We start from the raw sequence: 20,821 nt of genomic DNA, 5'->3' as shown, positions 1-20,821 counted from the left end.
TCAGTGGCAACATGCAGTCTCAGCTACCTTGCCCTCACCGGACATGAATCTAGGGTGCTATTTCAACTGTCCTTGTGAATATTTCCACTTTAGAATTTCATAGAGGGGGGATGATCTGTCCTTCTGAGGGGCGTTTAGATGCTTCTTCAAATATTAACATACTGGATATTTGGTCTATTTCTGACTGCAGATCCTGGCTCCAAAATGGAAATTTATTAATGGACAATCTTGGGCTTTCCATGGTCCAAATCATTGGCCCAAACCCACTACAACTGATCTAGGAGTCTGCTGAAATCAACACCTGGGGCATGGAGTTACACCTCAGTTGGCACCATCCAGGATGCACATAATTTTGCCCATTAAGTGAACCTTCCAGGTCCCCAGTGAATAAGCATTTTTCTGGACTGATGATGCAAGGTATCTGTCTTTTCATGTTTTCAGTCACTGATAACACTGGGCAGATCCATTAATGGAAAACAATACAAAGGGTTGCTTCTTTTGATAAAAAATCTCCAAATGGACCTTAGGTAATAGGCCCAAATTTTTAAAGGGGTCTCAATACTTGGTAAATGATAAATATTGTCATATAATGCATATATGTGATATAATGCATATATAATGTGATATAATGCATAAATGAATAAATTTGGGTAGGCCCTGAGTTTTTTGAGTTTGACTTCCCAGCCCACTACCATGGATTACTTCTATATCTACAGCAGTGGTTTTCCACCCTGGCTGCTTATTGGAATCATCTAGGAAGCTTAAAAACAGAAGCAAACAGCAACAAAGAAACTATACCTGAGACCCACCCTAAATAAATTAAATTGAAGTTTCTAGGGATGAGACTCAGCCGTTCGTGGTTTTATTATGGTTGCTTTAACTCTCCAAGTGATTCTAATATGCAGCCAGGTTTGAAAATCAAGAATCTAGAGCAATGGTTTTCAAACTTCAGAATACATCAATATCACATGTAGGTGATTAAAGTAGATTGCTGGGCCCCCATCTAGATTTTCTGATTTGGTCTGGGGTGAAGCTCAAGAATTTGCATTTCTAACACCTAGTTAAGCGCTAATGCTAGCATTAGCAGGTGATGCTAATGCTGCTGGTTAAAGGACCACACTGAAAACCACTGATCGAGAGTGTGCTTTTCAAACTTTGATATTAAAACCCACAACTTTAATATTTTAAACCGAAAACATTACCTGAGAACGTTGTTAAAATTCAGAGTCTAATCCAGTAGGCCTGGGGTAGGGTTTGAGACCTGCATTTCTTGCTGGTCTAAGGACCACATCTTTGAACAGCAGGGATCTAGAGCTGCCATTTTTTAAATAACCAAGCAAACTAGAAGCTGCTGGAGCAAATCTTCAAGGAGGCCAGTTTTGCATACTACTAATGACATGACTCATTTTGATGACTTCTTTCTTTGTTCCCTGATCACCTGAACATACACAGTCTCCTGGACAGTCTCGTGATTACAAGGTAATTATTGCAAAACAACCAACATCTCCACTAACGCGAAGCTCTACTCACCTTACTTGATACAGCTGATCACTTCCTTCTCCCTGAAAAACTCTCTTTACTTGACTTCCATGACCCCACACTCTCTTGGTCTTCCTCCTGCCTCTCTAGCCACTTTTTTGTCAGTTCTTTTCCACCTCCCCTATATTTAAATGTTGGAGGGCTGCGGGAATCCATTTTTCAGATTCTTTGTCCATACTCACTCCTTCAGTAGTCTCATCCAGGCTCATGGCTTTAAATACTATCTAGATGCTGATAACACTCAAAGCCCAGAATGCTTCCCTGGATTATAGACATGCATGTTTAACTGCCTAATGTACAACCCCACTTGGTTGTCTATTAGCATCTAAAACAGAACACTTCTAAAACAGCTCATGATCTTCCCTTTCTCCCAAAACAGAAAATTTGCTCCTGCCAGTCTTTGCTAATTCAGTAATTGGCAACTCTATTCTTTCAGGTGTTCTGGCCAAAAACTGCAATTACCATTGACCTTTCTTTTCTGTCACAATTTATACCTGGTCCATCAGTAAATCATGTTGCCTCTATCTTCAAAATATATCTAATCCTTTCTCACTGCTTCCACTGTAACCACTCTGGTCCAAGCCACCAATATGTCTTAGAACAGTCCCCTAAGTGGTCTCTCTGCTTCCATCCTATCCCTCTCCCAGTCTGTCATCAAAATAGGAGCCAGAGTGACCTTGTTAAACCATTAACTCAAATTATGTCACTAATTTGATTAAATTGCTCCAATGGCTTCTAATCTCCCTCAGATGGGAAGGCTAAAATCCTCTCAAAAGCCTGTAAGGTCGTACACAATCTGTTCCCACCACCATTACTTCATCAGACCTCACTTCTTTACTACTTTCACGTGAATTCACTGCACTCCAGCCACGCTTTCATATTGTTCCTCAAGCACATGAGGCATTCCATTTCAGGCCTTTTGAACTTGATAGTCCCTTTGACTGAAATGTCCTTCCCTCATAGCCACACAGCACATTCCCTCACCTCCAAGTCTCTACTCAAGTGTTAAATGTATACTTTACAGTGAGGCGTTCCTGGCTACCCTATCCAAACACCTATCTAAACTCTTCCCAGTAGTCTCTATCTCACTTTCCTGTTTTTTTCTTAGCCCTTACATACTATATAGATATAGATAGATATACACACTATATATACAAAAATAATAGATAACATGTATATGTACACACTATATACATATTTATTATGTATATAAATATGAAATTTACCTTGTTTATTATCTCCCCCCAGTAGATACAGGTTCCATGAGGGCTGGGAATTTCACCTGCTTGGTTCACCACTATAACTCTAGTGCTAAAAATAGTCCCTGGTAAATACTAATAGGTGCTCAATAAATATTTGCTGAAAGAATAAGTAAAGCAAGAAATACCTATTTTTACACTAAGATGTGTCCCAGACACCAATTAAGAAAGTGTCTTAAGGGACTTCCCTGGCAGTCCAGTGGTTAAGTCTTCACTTTCCAATGCAGGGGGTGCAGGTTCGATGCCTGGTCAGGGAGCTAAGATCCCACATGCCTCGGGGCCAAAAAACCAAAACATAAAACAGAAGCGATATTGTAACAAATTCAATAAAGATTTTTTAAATGGTCCACATTAAAAAAAAATCTTTAAAAAAAAAAGAAGGTGTCTTAAGAAGGTGGGTATAACCAATTGTGGCAAATGATGATGATAAATCAAATAAGATTAGAACAGAGAATTGACCACTGGATATAGCACTGTGGAGGTCACTGGTGACCTTGACAAGAGTTGCTAGGGTGAAATAGAATAGAGCTAAGACTGAATGGGAGAAAAAGAACTGAAGATAGTGAGTACAAACAACTTTTTCAGATATTTTCTCTTAACATAAGACGATTGCATATGATGTTACCTCGTCTCAAAATGCTATGCCTTCACTCGTTTCTTCTGATGACGACTTCTCTGTTTTCCTTAAAGATCCAGGCAGCTTAGGTATTCTATTCACTAGGTAACATCACTGTAACTGTTATGTGCCCATGTACATACCACTATCCACAGTACACATAGTATTCTAAGTGATTCTTTACTTGACTGATAGTGTCTTAAACTCCTAATACCTTAAAGCTGGGATCCTTCCACAAAGATGTTCAATAAATATTTCTTTGATGAGTGAAAAGACCTTGAAAGAACAGTAAGTTAATAGTTTCTAAGAAACTATTCTTATTTCTTAATAGTTTCTAAGAAACTATTACTTCTTAATAGCTTCAAATAATTTATTTACCATGTTTTCCTTAATTTATATTCAAATATATTTTACTAGTTATCTATATATTAGACACTATAAAATACTAAAGGAAAAGTTATTATAACACAAATGTAAAATTTGTCTTTTCCCCAAGTAAATAATAAAGATACATTTAATGTACATTTATGACAATTTTATTCTGGATAATTCAAACCTTTGACTGAAAACATCTTAATTTTATCTCTTAAACTGCAGTATTTGAAAAACAACCATAAATATTTTGATATCCAAGTACATAAAGTGAAATCTTACAGAACAGAATTATTAAATAGTCTGTGAAAGTTCAGGTCACCAATTCTAGTTACTTAAACACAGGGACATTTGACTAAATCTGTATGTAATCTAATACTTTCTGAAGTATTGCTTCTAGATATTATACAATGCTTAAGAAAATTCTGGTATCAGGTTTGAGGGGAGGGTTTCTACCCACTTCTCAAACTGCTTATTTAAGAATTCTATGCATGCATGTTTTGGGATACAGATTGGCAACGTGTTTCCTAAACAGAATCATCTGGGGCACTGTTTGAAAAACAAATTTCTGGGATCCAGCTCTAGAGGATTCTAGCTTAGCGCATTTGATGAAAAGGCTAGAAACTGGCAAAAAGCTCCTTAAACTGGCAAAAAACTCCTGAGTCTGTTATCAGTCAAGTTTGGGAAATATTGACCATATATCTGGAAACATTAAGTAGACAACAAGTAGGTTTGCAGCAATTCCTGCCAGACCTTAAAAAGTTGCTACCCTCAACCCATAAACACAAAAAGTACCAATCCACCATGGAGACATCATACATTCTGAAATGCTTTTTCAAGACAATTTTGATTTGTGTTGAATAAATGAAATGTCCATACTATAAATACAGAGCTGTTAAAAACCACTTTTACTAGATTATGATGAAGCTTGATCAGTTTTCTTTCTTCAAAACACCACCTACCACAATTGAAGAGCTACTACACCTTTCATTTTGTCTAAAGGAAAAAAAAGTAGTAACAAAATGCACCAAGCTAACTACATTCCATCAATGGTCTTCACTGGTGATATATGACTTGAAAACTATCAATAACGTTCACTACTTCAAGCACAAACTTGTCAAAAATGTGTTGATGGGTAGTATCTAGAAAAATTAATTTTAAAAGCTATTGTATCCTTTGGGAAGACAGCTGGCAAAAGTTTCAAAATACAGACCAAGCTACAGATGTTCATCGTATATTAAAACTACTAGTAGTCTATTTTATAACTTAGTCTTAAGCCTGTAATAAACACTTAATAACTAGAGAATTTTATCAATATAACTTGGGACACAGGAGAAAAAACCATTAAGAAAGAAAAAGTGACTAAAATTCCTGTGTTATTTCTGACAGTGAAACTAATTTCTACATAAGTCAGTAATACTGAAATAAATATAACTAAAGGACAAATTACTATATATATATACACATACCTAATAAAAAGAAGTAAGACAACTACATGCAACACAGACAAAATGATAAAGTCATGTGGCACCACCACTGGCAATGCTAGATGTAGTAAGATGATAGAACTGGTAAGCAACTGATCATTATTTAGTCTACAACCAATATGGCACCTACACTTTCAAAACCTAAAGACAACGACTTGCTCATTCTGGTATAGTCAGCTTCAGACTAAGTTATATTCAATTAATATGTTTTACCTAAGTTTCAAGCAAGTATGAAAACAAAACAGATGATAAAAACTATACTTTTTACTAATAAGGCTAACATTACAGCAACAGTTTTCCACCATGCCATCACATTTATGAATATTACATTTTCTGCTGTGACAGAATTGAAAAATTACTGGAGTAGTAACAATATTTGTATTTCAAACACTGAATTGAAACAAATTTGAAAGCTTTGAACATTTTCCTGATCTATTTCACAAACAAGAATGATCTCTACCATTATTGTATGAAACAAAATTTCCAAAACAGTTTGAGCGATTTCTAAGTTATAGTCTTAGTACTGTACTAAATTTGTGCCACAATTTCAGCATGCTATATATTCAGATTTTACTACCCCATTGAAATTTTCAAGAAAACTTTTTATTCTTATAAATTATTTTAAGGGTGAATCCTTTGCATAAAATCATAAGCAAGTATCCAATTAGGACAAAAATTAGAGTAATCTCACTTTTGAAACACGTTGAGATACTACATATATGGTTGTGCAACTATGTATATATTATATACCAAAGGAAGGCAAAGCATCACCTCCTTACAATTTACTGAAACACAATTATAAAAATTCAAGCAGTGTGACATAATATAGCTTCAAATTACTGCTGGAAGAATAAACAAAACCTCATTTACCCCATCAAATAAATCATATCTAGTTTCAGAAGATCTTCATACCATATTGCTCTCAACTACCAAGTAGTAAAAACAACAGACGTGCACCTCAAAATCCTTCACACCTACCTACCCCACCTACTGAATCGAACCTAAGAGACTGACTATCTGGAGGAGGGCTTCAGTCAAGGCTTCTTCACCTATGTAAGGCTACTATCCCCTGAACTGTCAGAGAACTAACACATGGAAAAGAAGAGAGAAACTGGAAAGGATCAGGGAAAAAGACAAAGAACTGGGGTAAATTCTACTCTTGGGGTGAATAACAACAAACAACCGAACCCAAAAAACTATCTCATTTCCTACTCCACAATCTCGGCTTCTGGTCTCCTTATCTTTACTCCATCTTGCCCTACCTATTGTTTGTCCTAGGCCTCCTTTTCCCTCTTACAGAGCATAGACGTACAGACATGCAAAATAGAAGATCTTCTTTATTTACAGAATTTAAGTGCCAGAGTTTTTTGCCTACAGGACATCAAACCATGATACTGGATTTGAAATGCACAATTTAAATCCTGTGGAAAACAGACATGTGGATAAAACTGAGTAACCATATCCAATCATAGAATCTCTTTTAAAAAACCCAGAAGAAGCAAGCGCGAGTGCGCGCCCACACACACACAAACACACACATAGTCTCAAAATGTTTTAAAACACATTCTCCATCATCAACGACAAATATACTGTGCTTGAGACAATAATCAATGGACAAGAATAATTTCTGCAGCTTTTAACTTTATTTGCCACAAACGTTCTGCTGAGACACTGATTATTACATTTCAAATACACCGCTCACTAAAGAAATGTAAACAAGCACTGGGACCAACTTTAAGATGCTGCCCACAAAAGAATTAAAATGAAGACAAAACTGTGATTTAAGTTAAAAATACAAAAGTATATTTATTTAGCATTGCTTTATTGAAAAGGAAACAGAATTGGAAATCAGAATTATTTTTAGCACCTTCTTCGGATCAAACCTATCCCCAAACTGCCTATAGGTGTGCACATTTTAAAGTCCAATGAATTGTCTGAAGGTTGCCAGGGTTTCTCTTCTATCTGCTGATAACAGCAGGGAGTGAAACCTCAACTAATCATTATGGCCAAGAGATGAGAGCCCTCCAGGATGCCATCCTGGGCGCGCTCCCCAGGACCAGCCTAGAGCTTAGGGGACTTTTATCAGTCCTCTACTAGGTAAAGGACTTTCCTCGGGCGCTTTAAGAATTCGTTGAATAAGAAATCAACGAAGGGATTTAAAGGAGTATAATGCTACCAAAATAACCTTTCGTACATTTCACAAATTTGATGATAGAAGAAGGGTACACAGCCAGAAAACCGAGCGCCCAGTGGATAAGCGGACTTGGTGTCACCGCACCGACCGAGAGGGAGAGACTCTAGAACGCGAAGATGGGGAAAGGCATTTCTCCGGTGTTAACAGGGCAGATTCGGGACCAGATGGCTGCGGGTTTCTCTCCCGGGCGATGCGCCCTGAAGGAGCGGGTCACGGGCACCCAGAAGGACCGGCAAGTGCAAACTCGGCGCGCGGGTGTCAAGGGGACGGCGGCCGCCCCCGCCCCTCCGTACCTGATGATGTCGTCGCTGTGGCCCCGGTAGAACTTCTGCCGGTGCTCCCGCGGGCTGTACACCACGCCGACGCCCGCCACGAAGTACACGATCTCCTTGGCCGCCGTGTAGTAGAGGTTGTTGCGGCACTGGTGGCCCCGGTAGCCATACACCCACTCCAGCCGCAGGTGGCAGCTCGGGGCGCTCCGGGCCGCCATGTCGGGGCGCCCACCCCGCCGTTCCGCTCGGGCCCGCGGCGGCGGGAGACGGGAGGCGGCGGCGTCCGGGAGAAACAAGCCCTCCCGCGGGCGGCCGGGACTCGCCGCCTGCCGCGTCCTCTAAGCCGCGCCTGGCAGGTGCATGTCGCTTCTCCTGCCGCCGCCGGCGCCGCCTCAGCCCACGGGCGGGAGGAAAACCCTCGCCTCGCGGAACATGCTGAGGGCCGCGGGCGCCGCCGGCCGTCAAGAGGGTGCCGCGCGCCCTCTCTTCGCCCACCTCGGTCGCCTTGTCTCCTCAGGCCGCAGCGCCCAAGCCTTGAGCCGAGCCGAGCCGAGCCGAGCGAGGGCCCGCCTCCCGCCTCCACGCCTCCGCCGCCGCCCTGTCACCCAGCTCCTCGCCCGGGTCACCTGCGGCGTTCACGTCCCGCCGCGGCCTCGTCCCACAGCCCGGCGGACCCGCGCCGCGCGCCCCCCAGCGCAGGAAAACGGCGAGCGCGCAGCCTCGCGCGGCTCCGCCCCCTCGCCGCCGTCGCAGCCCGCCCGCGCTCGCCCTGCCCAACCCCGCCCCGCCCCTCCCAGCGGGGGAGCGCGAAGGCGCTGGGTGCTCCTTGGGTACCTTTGCCGGGTCGCGGTTCCCGTCCTCTCGCTCTCACCTAACGTCTAGTCCCGCTATCCTCGGCCAGGACCAGCGACCCCAGGCGCCCTGACCGCGTCCCGCTTAGGCCCCGGCGGGACTCTGGGCCACCCTCATTCCCTGCTTCTGGGAGGTCTCGCCCGGGAAGCGCCTGTCTCACAAGGCCCCTGAACCCGGCCAGGGCTACGTTTATGCGTGGAAGAATCAACACTAGGATGTTAACCTCATTTTTTTTTTTCCTGATACCTTGTGTGCGTGTGTTTTCTAGCTGCTTCGTAGTGCTCACTATACCAAACATTGGGAATAAAACCTGACTTCCTAAGCGCACATTTTCTTATTTGTATACGTGACCTCAAAGCTTAAAGTAGAATTTAAATCGTAAAATGACACGCCAGATCCAATTTCTTAAGAAATAGCAGTGGTACCTGAATTTTTTTAATTACTGTTTTGAACACCAATGAACTCGATACTTTTTGCATTGCAGTGATGTTGAAAATATCTTGAGTCATAATTCTGGAGAATGAGCCTGTAAACACAAGTACTGGGAGCAATGACTTCCTCTGTCAGTTCCCCTCCTCCTCAGTTTTCTAAGTGCCCCCTCTCTCACAGGATTTACCAATACTTGTAAAATAATTTGAAATCCATATTTTAAAAGGTTTTAAATGCAGAATGATAACCGTAAGGTTTACAACGAGAAATAATAACTTATAAAATACAAATATGAATCTTTCGTGTCTAAAAAAAATCCGTTTTGATTTCCCTGGGAAATACCAAAACTTGGAAACCTGAGAAAAGCTAGAATAAACTAACATCCTTTTAAGAAGTGTGACTGCACAGAGGTGATGATTCCTAGATGGTACCCATACCTTGCAATGGATGTTACCCAATCTATGCTTCCTCAAAGATGCAAATTACCAGTTTGAGACAAGAGGATACCTTTTCAGTTTTGGTTATGACTTCTAGTCTACATGCAGGAAAGAAGGGCCATTTCAGAGGAAGGAATTTGCATAAATGTCATGAAAAGTAAACTCTGAAGGAGTGAGTAGATTTGGTGAGCTCTACCAGGAAGGCTGAAAGTAGAAATCCAATCTGGTGTAGTTCAGAATAATCATCTAACAGGGTAGTGAGGAGCTATGATGCAGGAAGAACTGACTGTAAGAGATTTATACGATTACCAAGCTTTCAGACATTTTTAAAAGTTTATTATTTTTGCTATTCCCAGAGTGATTAGCTATAAAACTGTCAATAGAAATAATCAATAAACCAATCTATGATAGAAAAGAGTTTTATTTGAGCTAAACTGAGGGCAATAGCCTGGGATACAGAGATTCAAGAAGCACCTGAATTGTGTTCCACTGGACTACAAAAAGGGGGTGGCGTATAAAGGCAAAAACCATAAAATTACATAAGTTGTTTGTCAAGAATTAGGATGGGAGCTGGCAAGAAGTAAGGGTGCTTGTTAAGCAAGAATTTGTTGGGGTCCGAAATGATTGCAGAATTACAAGGGGAGACCGTGGGACCATTAGACTGTGGCTGGCAGCCGCTAGCAGATGATTATTTTGAGAACGGCTGGTGGTGTCCTTGAGACTGATACTGTTCAGAAAATTCAAGTTCTAAGAAGTTCTAAGTGATGCACAACATATCTGAAACCACATCCACAATGGCCACCCAGCTCCATTTTGGATGCCTGAACCACAGTTTTTCCATTTTGATTTTTAAATGCATTCTTTTCTTTAATGGTTGAAGCAGATGTACAATGCATGTTTAATAGGCCACAAAACAGACTGTTCTAGTTAGCATAAGGTTTAAGTTAAATCATGTATGAGCCAGAATGACTTCCACATACCTCAGTATGTGAAAATTTCTTCCATCAAAACTCTTGTAATGAGGGCAGCCAAAAATTAGAAGGGGGTGGAGAGCAAGACTGGGGGAAATGTGTCACACTCAACAGCTTGTCTTTGGCTTCTGATAACAAGAATCTTAGCAGAAAGCAAAGAGGAATGCAGATTAGGCTTCTGGCACTTGCTGGGAAGCAAGAAAGAACTCAGGCTTGAGAAGTGGCTCCAAAGCCATAAAAAGGCCTGTGTGGGGTTCCCTGGACAAAGGCACATACAATTTCTCTTTGTCACATGTATTTGTTTTATAATAAGAATATGTTTTCTAACTCACTACTGAGTTCCTTGAAAACCCCTGGTGAGAAAAAGAAAAAGTTGTGGCTTATTTAAATTTAAGCAGTGAACTTAGAAAAGATGAAATATTTTGTTGCTGTACAACTGTGGTACATTAATTACTGGTTACATGTAAATTTTATGAGTTGTAGGATAATGAGGGATAAGACATACTTTTCTCTATGTTTCGGACTTTTTCAGTACAATGTCTTATGGATCCCACGATATATATTTAAGTAGTACGCATATTAATAACAGATTGAAATAATTTATTTTTCCATTATCATATTTTCCATTGCAATTTTTTTTTCTTTTGCGGTACACGGGCCTCTCACTGTTGTGGCCTCTCCCGTTGTGGGGCACAGGCTCCAGACTCACAGGCTCAGCGGCCATGGCTCACCGGCGCATCCGCTTTGCGGCACGTGGGATCTTCCTGGACCGGGGCACGAACCCGTGTCCCCTGCATTGGCAGGCGGACTCTCAACCACTGCGCCACCTGGGAAGCCCCCATTGCAGTTTTTAATGACCCAAGGGTGGAGTGTGAAGGAAAATCATTCTTAATTAAACCATCCTCAACTGACAACTCAAGACCAAAAGAGACAGCTGAGGCACAAGGGTGGCTAAAAAGTAAAACGTTCATGAATATTAGAGAGGAGAAAAAAAAAACCCTGATTAGTTCTTACCCCTACAACTTTATATATAATCTGTTATTACTAATGTCACATCAAAAAGCTTAATCAAGCCTTTATTGCTAGATGTGATTTCACCATCTGTACCTTTTGAAAGTAATGCAAATAAGGATGCAGGAGAAAGACCCCCAAATTCTACATATCAACAGGTGGGCATTTTTTAGTCATTTTATTTTATTTTATTTTGTTTTATTTTATTTTATTGCCATATGACGTGGCTTGTGGGATATTAGTTCCCCCACCAGGGACCGAACCCCTGGACCCGGAAGTGGAAGCACGGAGTACTAACCACTGGACCGCTAGGGAATTCCCTTAGGCATTTTAAATATAAGCTACAATACCCATTGGTAATCTATATCTAGAAACTTGAGTTCCTAGTATGGAGCTTTATATTCCGAACATTTGAAATATTAAAGTTCAAGCAAATAAATTTTTTGCTGGCTACTACTTTTAGCTACCCTCAGGTCTTTACAAAAGAAACAAAAAGCAAAATATATAAAGCATAAAAGCCAAAATTCATGCTATTAATTCTAGCTAGCTAATTCAGCCAATTTATGAATTATAATGATTTTTAATATGCCGTCCATAAAAATGTTTCTGTAACCATACCTTTAATTAACCTGTTTTATGTACAGAGCATAACATAGTGCCTGACCCTACAGTAGATATTCCATACATATTTGTCAACCATTAAATACAAAAGAGAATACATGTGTAGTCATAATAGGTTTCCTCTTAGTTTTATTTTGAATAGTTGAAACTTTTGAAAACTTGAACATTTTTCTGATCTTCAATACTGTATTAGTCAGGACTTTTTTAGTTGTATGTTACAGAAACCCACTCAAAATGGCTTAAGATAAAAATGGAATTTTAATGTCGAAAAGGACTGCAACTAGAACTGGTATCTATGCACTTGGATCCTAGGGCTCAAGAGATAACATCAGAACCAGGTCATCAGAATTAACTCAGTTCTGTTTTCCTTCGGGTTGACTCCATTGCCAGATCAGCAAAATAGCTGCTAACAACTCCAGTTCTACCATCTTATTCTCTCAGCAATCCCTGTGGAAAGAGTATTTCAGCAGTTCCCCTGGAAACTCCTTGACTTCAACACCATGGACTCTGATTGGCTGACTTGAGATACATGCCCATCCTTGGATCCATAGAGTAGTGTCAGGTGCGCTAAAACCACAGGAAGCGGGAGTGGGAGAGGGGTGATTCTCCCAAGGAAAATTGAAGTGGTATTACCAGAATGAGAAGCAATGGATGCCAGCAGTGGCCATCCAGGGCTGACTTAGAACCTTTAGTGTTCTCCAATCTCCGTTTACATAACTAAATACACATGCTATCTAAATTAAAACAAAAACAGGAGTTTGCTAAAAAAAAAAAAAAAATGCAGCTTTAAGACAAGACTTCTTCTAACCAGCTTGTCACCCCAATGCCCTCCTTTTAAAAAAATTCTGAAGTTAGTCCCATATTTAGGGGAGGCAAAAATTACAGATATTCCCCACCAGTGAACATATTTCCAAATGCCTATTTGATTCCACTTAAAACCATTCAAAATAGGTGTATAATTGAAGTAAAAAAAAAAGTCTCAAACCAAATTATCCTCTTCTACACATCTACACACCTTGCCATCTTCTCTTTCTGTATTAGCAACTTCAGTATTCCCCCAGTTAGGCAGGTTGGAAAGCAAAGCAGTTTTCTTTGGTTTCTCACCTCCATAATCAGCAAGCCCTTTTGACTCTATTTTACAAATATCCCTAAACTGCATCCCAATCTCTATGTCTACACCCTCCCAATCTTCATTTGCCATTTAACTTCTAATTATCTTTTCCCAAGATTCTGAAACCCGAGTTATCTATAAAGATCATGTATCTGATCATGCCACTCCCCTGTTTCAAGAAACTTTTCTAGAAGCAATGAAGGCATCTTGAGCCTTGAAATATTCCTATCCTTTGACTCAATAATGTCTCATCTAGTTATCTGTCATAATGTAATAATTAAAAATGCAGATCAAGATTCATGTATCAAAACATTTACCATGGCATAATTTACAACAATAAAAATCAGGAAACCTGGGACTTCCCTGGTGGCGCAGTGCTTAAGAGCCCACCTGACAATGCAGGGGACACGTGTTTGAGCCCTGGTCTGGGAAGATCCCACGTGCGCCACAACTACCCAATCTGTGCTCTAGAGCCCGCAAGCCACAACTACTGAGCCCACAAGCCACAACTACTGAAGCCCGCGTGCCTGGAGCCCATGCTCCGCAACAAGAGAAGCCACCGCAGTGAGAAGCTTGCGCACCACAATGAACAGTAGCCCCCACTCGCCACAACTAGAGAAAGCCCGAGCACAGCAACAAAGACCCAAAGCAGACAAAAATAAATAAATACATAAATAAATTTTAAAAAATCAGGAAACCTAACTGTCCAACCATAGGGAAAACTCTAAGTAAATTGATTCAACCCATATGAAAAATACTATAAAACCATTGAAAATTAGGTTTTCAAATATATTTTGGCAACATTGGAAATTTCGCATAATGTAATATAAAAAATTTTTTAAATCCAGTTACAAAAATGCATTAATATATACAGAATGAGCCCAGTTATAGAATATATTAACAGCTAAAACAAAAGATACCAAATATTAACCGTTTTATAATATGATGGGTAATTTTTACACTTTTATTGGTGTGTTTTCTAAGCTCTTTAAAACATACATGAGATGAGAGAATTTTATTTCTGAGATGGGAAGAGAATTATATTTGTTTGGGAAAAAATACTCGAATGCATGCTTGGCACAGAAAATGAGATCCCAAATGAGTTGAATGTAGGCAGAACTGTTCCTCGTGAGGAATGAGAAACGATTTGTTGCTCCAGGCAGATGAGGAAGGAATGAAATCAGAGAGATGGCAAAGCTGCAAGTTTTGCCATGCAGCCCTCTCCAAAGCCTCTCAAAGTTTCTAAACACAGAAATGTTAGTTGTTGTTGTTTTTATTGGAAACTAGAGGAACAAGGCTTCTAATCTAGATTGATGTAGTAGGAAGCAACACCCCATGAAGAGAATTATAAAGTTGCTGGGGAGGCAGTAGGGGAAGCCCAGGATTCTAAGAGGTGGTAAACTTGGGGGGTCAAGCCATGTTAAACACTCCAAGTGGCAGGGAAGTCCCAGCTGACATGTCAGTTACACACACCAGCTGCTTCTATAATTAAGAAGAAGTAACAGAAGTAATCTTTAACAAACATTGGGTAGCTTCCAACAGACTATGGAATAAAGGACCATCTCCTCATTGAGACACATGAAGCCTCCAACCTGTTTGCCACAATCATCTCCAGTCAGTTCCTCCCTACCTTGAACTAGCCCTACTAGCTATATTCTGGTCTTCCCTAAAATTAACCAGACATTTCCAAAGCTCCATGCACCCCTGTGTCATTCATGATGTGTATAATCTCAGCTCTCCACTGTCAGCCTGGCAAATTCCTACTGAAGATTTGAGGTCCAGCTCAAATGTACCATCTTCTTATGGATTGAACTGTGTCCTCCCAAAATTATATGTTGAAGTCCTAATCCCCAGTACCTTAGAATGTGACCCTATTTGGAAATAGAGCCATTGCAGATGTAATTAGTAAGATGAGGTCATACTGGAACAGGGTGGGCCCCTAATCCAAAATGACTGGTGTCTTTATAAAAAGGGGAAATTTAGAGAAAGACAAATATTATATGTTATCACTTATATGCGGAATCTGATAAAAATGATACATATGAACTTATTTACAAAACAGAAACCAACTCCCAGATCTCAAAATCAAACTTATGGTTACCAAAGGGGATTCACTTTGCTGTTCACCTAAAACTAACAGAACATTGTAAGTCAACTCTACTCCAATAAAAAATTTTTAAAAATGGTTAGTGGAGGAATTTGGACACAGGCACCAACACAGGGAAAATGTCACGTAAAGATGAAAGCAGAGATCTATATGCCAAGAAATGCCACAACCACCAGAAGCTAGGAGAAAGGTATATAACAGATATATCCCTCAGAGCCCTCGGAAGGAACTAATGCGACCAACACTTTCATCTCAAACTTCTTGCCTCCAGAACTGTGTGACAGTAAGATTCTATTGTTTGTGCCACTCAGTTTGTGGTAGTTTGTTACAGCAAACCAAACAAACGAATACACACCTCTTCTCTGTGGTTTGCTGTGACATCCCCATCCACTCTCCAGAATTAATCAGCTTTCATTTAAGTCCCTAGTACATTATATAAAATCATACATATTTTTTAACATCTTTATTGGAGTATAATTGCTTTACAATGTTGTGTTAGTTTCAGCTATATAAAAAAGTGAATCAATTATATGTATACTTATATGCCCATATCCCCTCCGTCTTGCATCTCCCTACCACCTTCCACATCCCACCCCTCTAGATAGTCACAAAGCACTGAGCTGATCTTCCCATGCAATGCACCTGCTTCCCAAGCTATCAATTTTACACTTAGTAGTGTATATATGTCAATGCTACCCTCTCACTTCGTCCCAGCTTACTCTTTCCCTTCCCCATGTCCTCAAGTCCATTCTCTAAGACTGTGTCTTTATTCCTGTCCTGCCCCTTGGTTCATCAGAACCTTTTTTTTTTTTTTACATTCCATATATATGTGTTTGCACACAGTATTTGTTTTTCTCTTTCTGACTTACTGCACTCTGTATGACAGACTCTAGGTCCATCCACCTCACTACAAATAACTCAATATTGTTTCTTTTTGTGGCTGAGTAATATCTCATTGTATATATGCACTACATCTTCTTTATCCATTCATCTGTTGATGGACACTTGGGTTGTTTCCATGACCTGGCTACTGTAAATAGTGCGTCAGTGAACATCGTGGTACATGCCTCTTTTTGAATTATGGTTTTCTCAGGGTATATGCCCAGTAGTGGGATTACTGGGTCATATGGTAGTTCTATTTTTAGTTTTTAGAGGAACCTCCATACTGTTCTCCATAGTGGCTGGAGCAATTTACATTCCTACCAACAGTGCAGGAGGGTTCCCTTTTCTGCACACCCTCTCCAGCATTTATTGTTTGTAGATTTTTTGATGATGGCCATTCTTACTGGTGTGAGGTGATATCTCATTGTAGTTTTGATTTACATTTCTCTAATGTTTAGTGATGTTGAGCACCCTTTTAGGTGTTTGCTGGCAATCTGTGTATCTTCTTTGGAGAAATGCTGTTTAGATCTTCTGCCCATTTTTTGATTGGGTTGCTTGTTTTTTGGATACTGAGATGCATGAGCTGCTTGTAAAGTTTGGAGATTAATCCTTTGTCAGTTGTTTCATTTGCAAATATTTTCCCCCATTCTGAGGGTTGTCTTTTTGTATTGTTTATGGTTTCCTTTGCTGTGCAAAAGCTTTTAAGTTTCATTAGGTCCCATTTGTTTACTTTTGTTTTTATTTCCATTTCTCAAGGAGGTGGGCCAAAAAGAATCTTGTTGTGATTTATGTCATAGAGTGTTCTGCCTATGTTTTCCTCTAAGAGTTTGATAGTGTCTGGCCTTACATTTAGGTCTTTAATCCATTTTGAGTTTATTTTTGTGTATGGTGTTAGGGAGTGTTCTAATTTCATTCATTCTTTTACATGTAGCTGTCCAGTTTTCCCAGCACCACTTATTGAAGAGGCTGTCTTTTCTCCATTGTAAATGCTTGCCTCCTTTATCAAAAATAAGGTGACCATATGTGTGTGGGTTTATATCTGGGCTTTCTCTCCTCTTCCATTGATCTATATTTATGTTTTTGTGCCAGTGCCATACCGTCTTGATTACTGTAGCTTTGTAGTTAGTCTGAAGTCAGGGAGCCTGATTCCTTCTGCTCTGTTTTTCTATCTCAAGATCGCTTTGGCTATTTGGGGTCTTCTGTGTTTCCATACAAACTGTGAAATTTTTTGTTCTAGTTCTGTGAAAAATGACATTGGTAGTTTGATAGGGATTGCATTGTATCTGTAGATTGCTTTGGGTAGTATAATCATTTTCACAGTGTTGATTCTTGCAATCCGAGAACATGATACATCTCTCCATCTGTTTGTATCATCTTTAATTTCTTTCATCATTGTCTTATTGTTTTCTGCATACAGGTCTTTGTCTCCTTAGGTAGGCTTATTCCTAAGTATTTTATTCTTTTTGTTGCAATGGTAAATGGGAGTGTTTCCTTAATTTCTCTTTCAGATTTTTCATCATTAGTGTATAGGAATGCAGAGATTTCTGTGCATTAATTTTGTATCCTGCTACTTTACCAGATTCATTGATTAGCTCTAGTAGTTTTCTGGTAGCATCTTTAGGATTCTCTATGTATAGTACCATGTCATCTGCAAACAGTGACAGCTTTACTTCTTCTTTTCCTATTTGGATTCTTTTTATTTCTTTTTCTTCTCTGATTGCTGTGGCTAAAACTTCCAAAACTATGTTGAATAAGAGTGGTGAGAGTGGACAACCTTGAATTGTTCCTGATCTTAGTGGAAATGGTTTCAGTTTTTCACCATTAAGAATGATGTTGGCTTTGGGTTTGTCATATATGGCCTTTATTATGTTGAGGTAAGTTCCCTCTATGCCTACTTTCTGCAAGGTTTTTATCATAAATTGGTGTTGAATTTTGTCAAAAGCTTTTTCTGCACCTATTGAGATGATTATATGGTGTTTCTCCTTCAATTTGTTAATATGGTGTATCACATTGATTGATTTGCATAAACTGAAGAATCCTTGCATTCCTGGAGTAAACCTCACTTGATCATGGTGTATGATCCTTTTAATGTGCTGTTGGATTCTGTTTGCTAGTATTTTGTTGAGGATTTTTGCATCTATGTTCATCAGTGATATTGGTCTGTAACTTTCTTCTTTTGTGAGATCGTTTTCAGGTTTTGGTATCAGGGTGATGGGGGCCTTGTAGAATGAGTTTGGGAGGGTTCCTCCCTCTGTTATATTTTGGAAGAGTTTGAGAAGGATAGTGTTAGCTCTTCTCTAAATGTTTGATAGAATTCTCCTGTGAAGCCATCTGGTCCTGGGCTTTTGTTTGTTGGAAGATTTTTAATCACCGTCTCCATTTCAGTGTTTGTGATTGGTCTGTTTATAGTTTCTATTTCTTTCTGGTTCAGTCTTGGAAGGTTGTGCATTTCTAAGAATTTGTCCATTTCTTCCAGGTTGTCCATTTTATTGGTCTATAGTCGCTTGTAGTAATCTCTCATGATCCTTTGTATTTCTGCAGTGTCCGTTGTTACTTCTCCTTTTTCATTTCTAATTCTGTTGATTTTAGTCTTCTCCCTTTTCTTCCTGATGAGTCTGGCTAATGGTTTACCAATTTTGTTTATCTTTTCAAAGAACAAGCTTTTAGTTTTATTGATGTTTGCTATTTTTTCCTTCATTTCTTTTTCCTTGATATCTGATCTGATCTTTATGATTTCTTTCCTTCTGCTAACTTTGGGGTTTTTTTATTCTTCTCTAATTGCTTTAGGTGTAAGTTTAGGTTGTTTATTTGAGTTGTTTCTTGTTTCTTGAGGTAAGATTGTATTGCTATAAACTTCCCTCTTAGAACTGCTTTTGGTGCATCCCATAGGTTTGGGGTCATCGTGTTTTCATTGTCGTTTGTTTCTAGGTATTTTTTGATTTCCTCTTTGATTTCTTCAGTGATCTCTTGGTTATTTAGTAGTGTATTGTTTAACGTCCATGTGTTTGTATTTTTTTACAGATTTTTTCCTGTAATTGATATCTAGTCTCATAGCATTGTGATTGGAGAAGATACTTGATATGATTCAGTTTTCTTAAATTTACCAAGGCCTGATTTGTGACCCAAGGTATGATCTATCCAGGAGAATGTTCCATGAATACTTGAGAAGAAAGTATATTCTGTCGTGTTTGAATGGAATGTCCTATAAATATAAATGAAGTCCATCTTGTTTAAAGTATCATTTAAAGCTTGTGTTTCCTTATTTATTTTCATTTTGGACAATCTGTCCATTGGTGAAAGTGAGGTACTAAAGTCCCCTACAATGATTGTGTTACTGTTGATTTCCCCTGTTATGGCTGTTAGTATTTGCCTTATATATTGAGGTGCTCCTATGTTGGGTGCATAAATATTTACAATTGTTATGTCTTCTTCTTGGATCGATCCCTTGATCATTATGTAATGTCCTTCTTTGTCTCTTGTAATAGTCTTTAGTTTAAAGTCTATTTTGTCTGATATGAGAATTGCTACTACAGTTTTCTTTTGATTTCCATTTGCATGGATTATCTTTTTCCATCCCCTCACTTTCAGTCTGTATGTGTCCCTAGGTCTGAAGTGGGTCTTTTGTAGGCAGCACATATACGGGTCTGGTTTTTGTATCCATTCAGCCAGTCCATGTCTTTTGATTGGAGCATTTAATCCATTCATGTTTAAGGTAATTATCGATATGTATGTTCCTATTACCATTTACTTAATTGTTTTCGGTTTCTTATTCTAAGTCTTTTCCTTCTCTTGTGTTTCCTGCCTAGAGAAATTCCTTTAGCATTTGCTGTAGAGCTGGTTTTGTGGTGCTGAATTCTCTTAGCTTTTGCTTGTCTGTAAAGGTTTTAATTTTTCTGTCGAGCCTGAATGAGATCCTTGCTGGGTAGAGTAATCTTGATTGTAGGTTTTTCCCTTTCATCACTTTAAATATGTCCTGTCACTCCTTTCTGGCTTGCAGAGTTTCTGCTGAAAGATTAGCTGTTAACCTTATGGGGATTCCCTTGTATGTTATTTGTTGCTTTTCCCTTGCTGCTTTTAATATTTCTTCTTTGTATTTTATTTTTGATAGTTTGATTAATATGTGTCTTCATGTGTTTCTCCTGTATGGGATTCTGTGTGCTTCCTGGACTTGATTGACTATTTCCTTTCCCATGTTAGGGAAGTTTTCAACTATAATCTCTTCAAATATTTTCTCAGTCCCTTTTTTCTCTCTTCCTCCTCTGGGACCCCTATAATTTGAATGGTGGTGCGTTTAATGTTGTCCCAGATGTCTCTGAGACTGTCTTCAATTCTTTTCATTCTTTTTTCTTTATTCTGCTCTGTGGTAGTTATTTCCACTATTTTATCTTCCAGGTCACTTATCTATTCTTCTGCATCAGTTATTCTGCTATTGATTCCTTCCAGAGAATTTCAAATTTCATTTATTGTTTGTTCATCATTGTTTGTTTGCTCTTTAGTTTCTCTAGGTCCTTGCTAAACACTTTTTGTATTTTTTCCATTCTATTTCCTAGTTTTTGGCTCATGTTTACTATCATTAATCTGAATTCTTTTTCAGGTAGACTGCCTATTTCCTCCTCATTTGTTTGGTCTGGTGGGTTTTTACCTTGCTCCCTCATCTGTTG

General features: G+C 39.2%; 1 protein-coding gene across 2 annotated transcripts in view; it reads right to left on the bottom strand.

Moving 5' to 3' along the window:
• EML5 (EMAP like 5) overlaps positions 1-7,957 on the bottom strand; it is a 156,048-nt gene extending 148,091 nt beyond the window's left edge. For both annotated transcript variants that reach the window (XM_024736256.1, XM_024736257.1), the window contains exon 1: positions 7,761-7,957. In XM_024736256.1, coding sequence (XP_024592024.1) covers positions 7,761-7,957 — 197 coding nt within the window. The remainder of the gene's footprint in view (positions 1-7,760) is intronic.
• Positions 7,958-20,821: the final 12,864 nt, after the last annotated feature.

Source organism: Neophocaena asiaeorientalis, unplaced genomic scaffold (genome assembly GCF_003031525.2).
Source record: "Neophocaena asiaeorientalis asiaeorientalis breed wild unplaced genomic scaffold, Neophocaena_asiaeorientalis_V1.1 scaffold152, whole genome shotgun sequence".
In the NCBI taxonomy this organism is placed as follows: domain Eukaryota; kingdom Metazoa; phylum Chordata; class Mammalia; order Artiodactyla; family Phocoenidae; genus Neophocaena; species Neophocaena asiaeorientalis.
The sequence above is the reverse complement of the archived record's forward strand: the minus strand, read 5'-3'. Positions and strand labels throughout refer to the sequence as shown.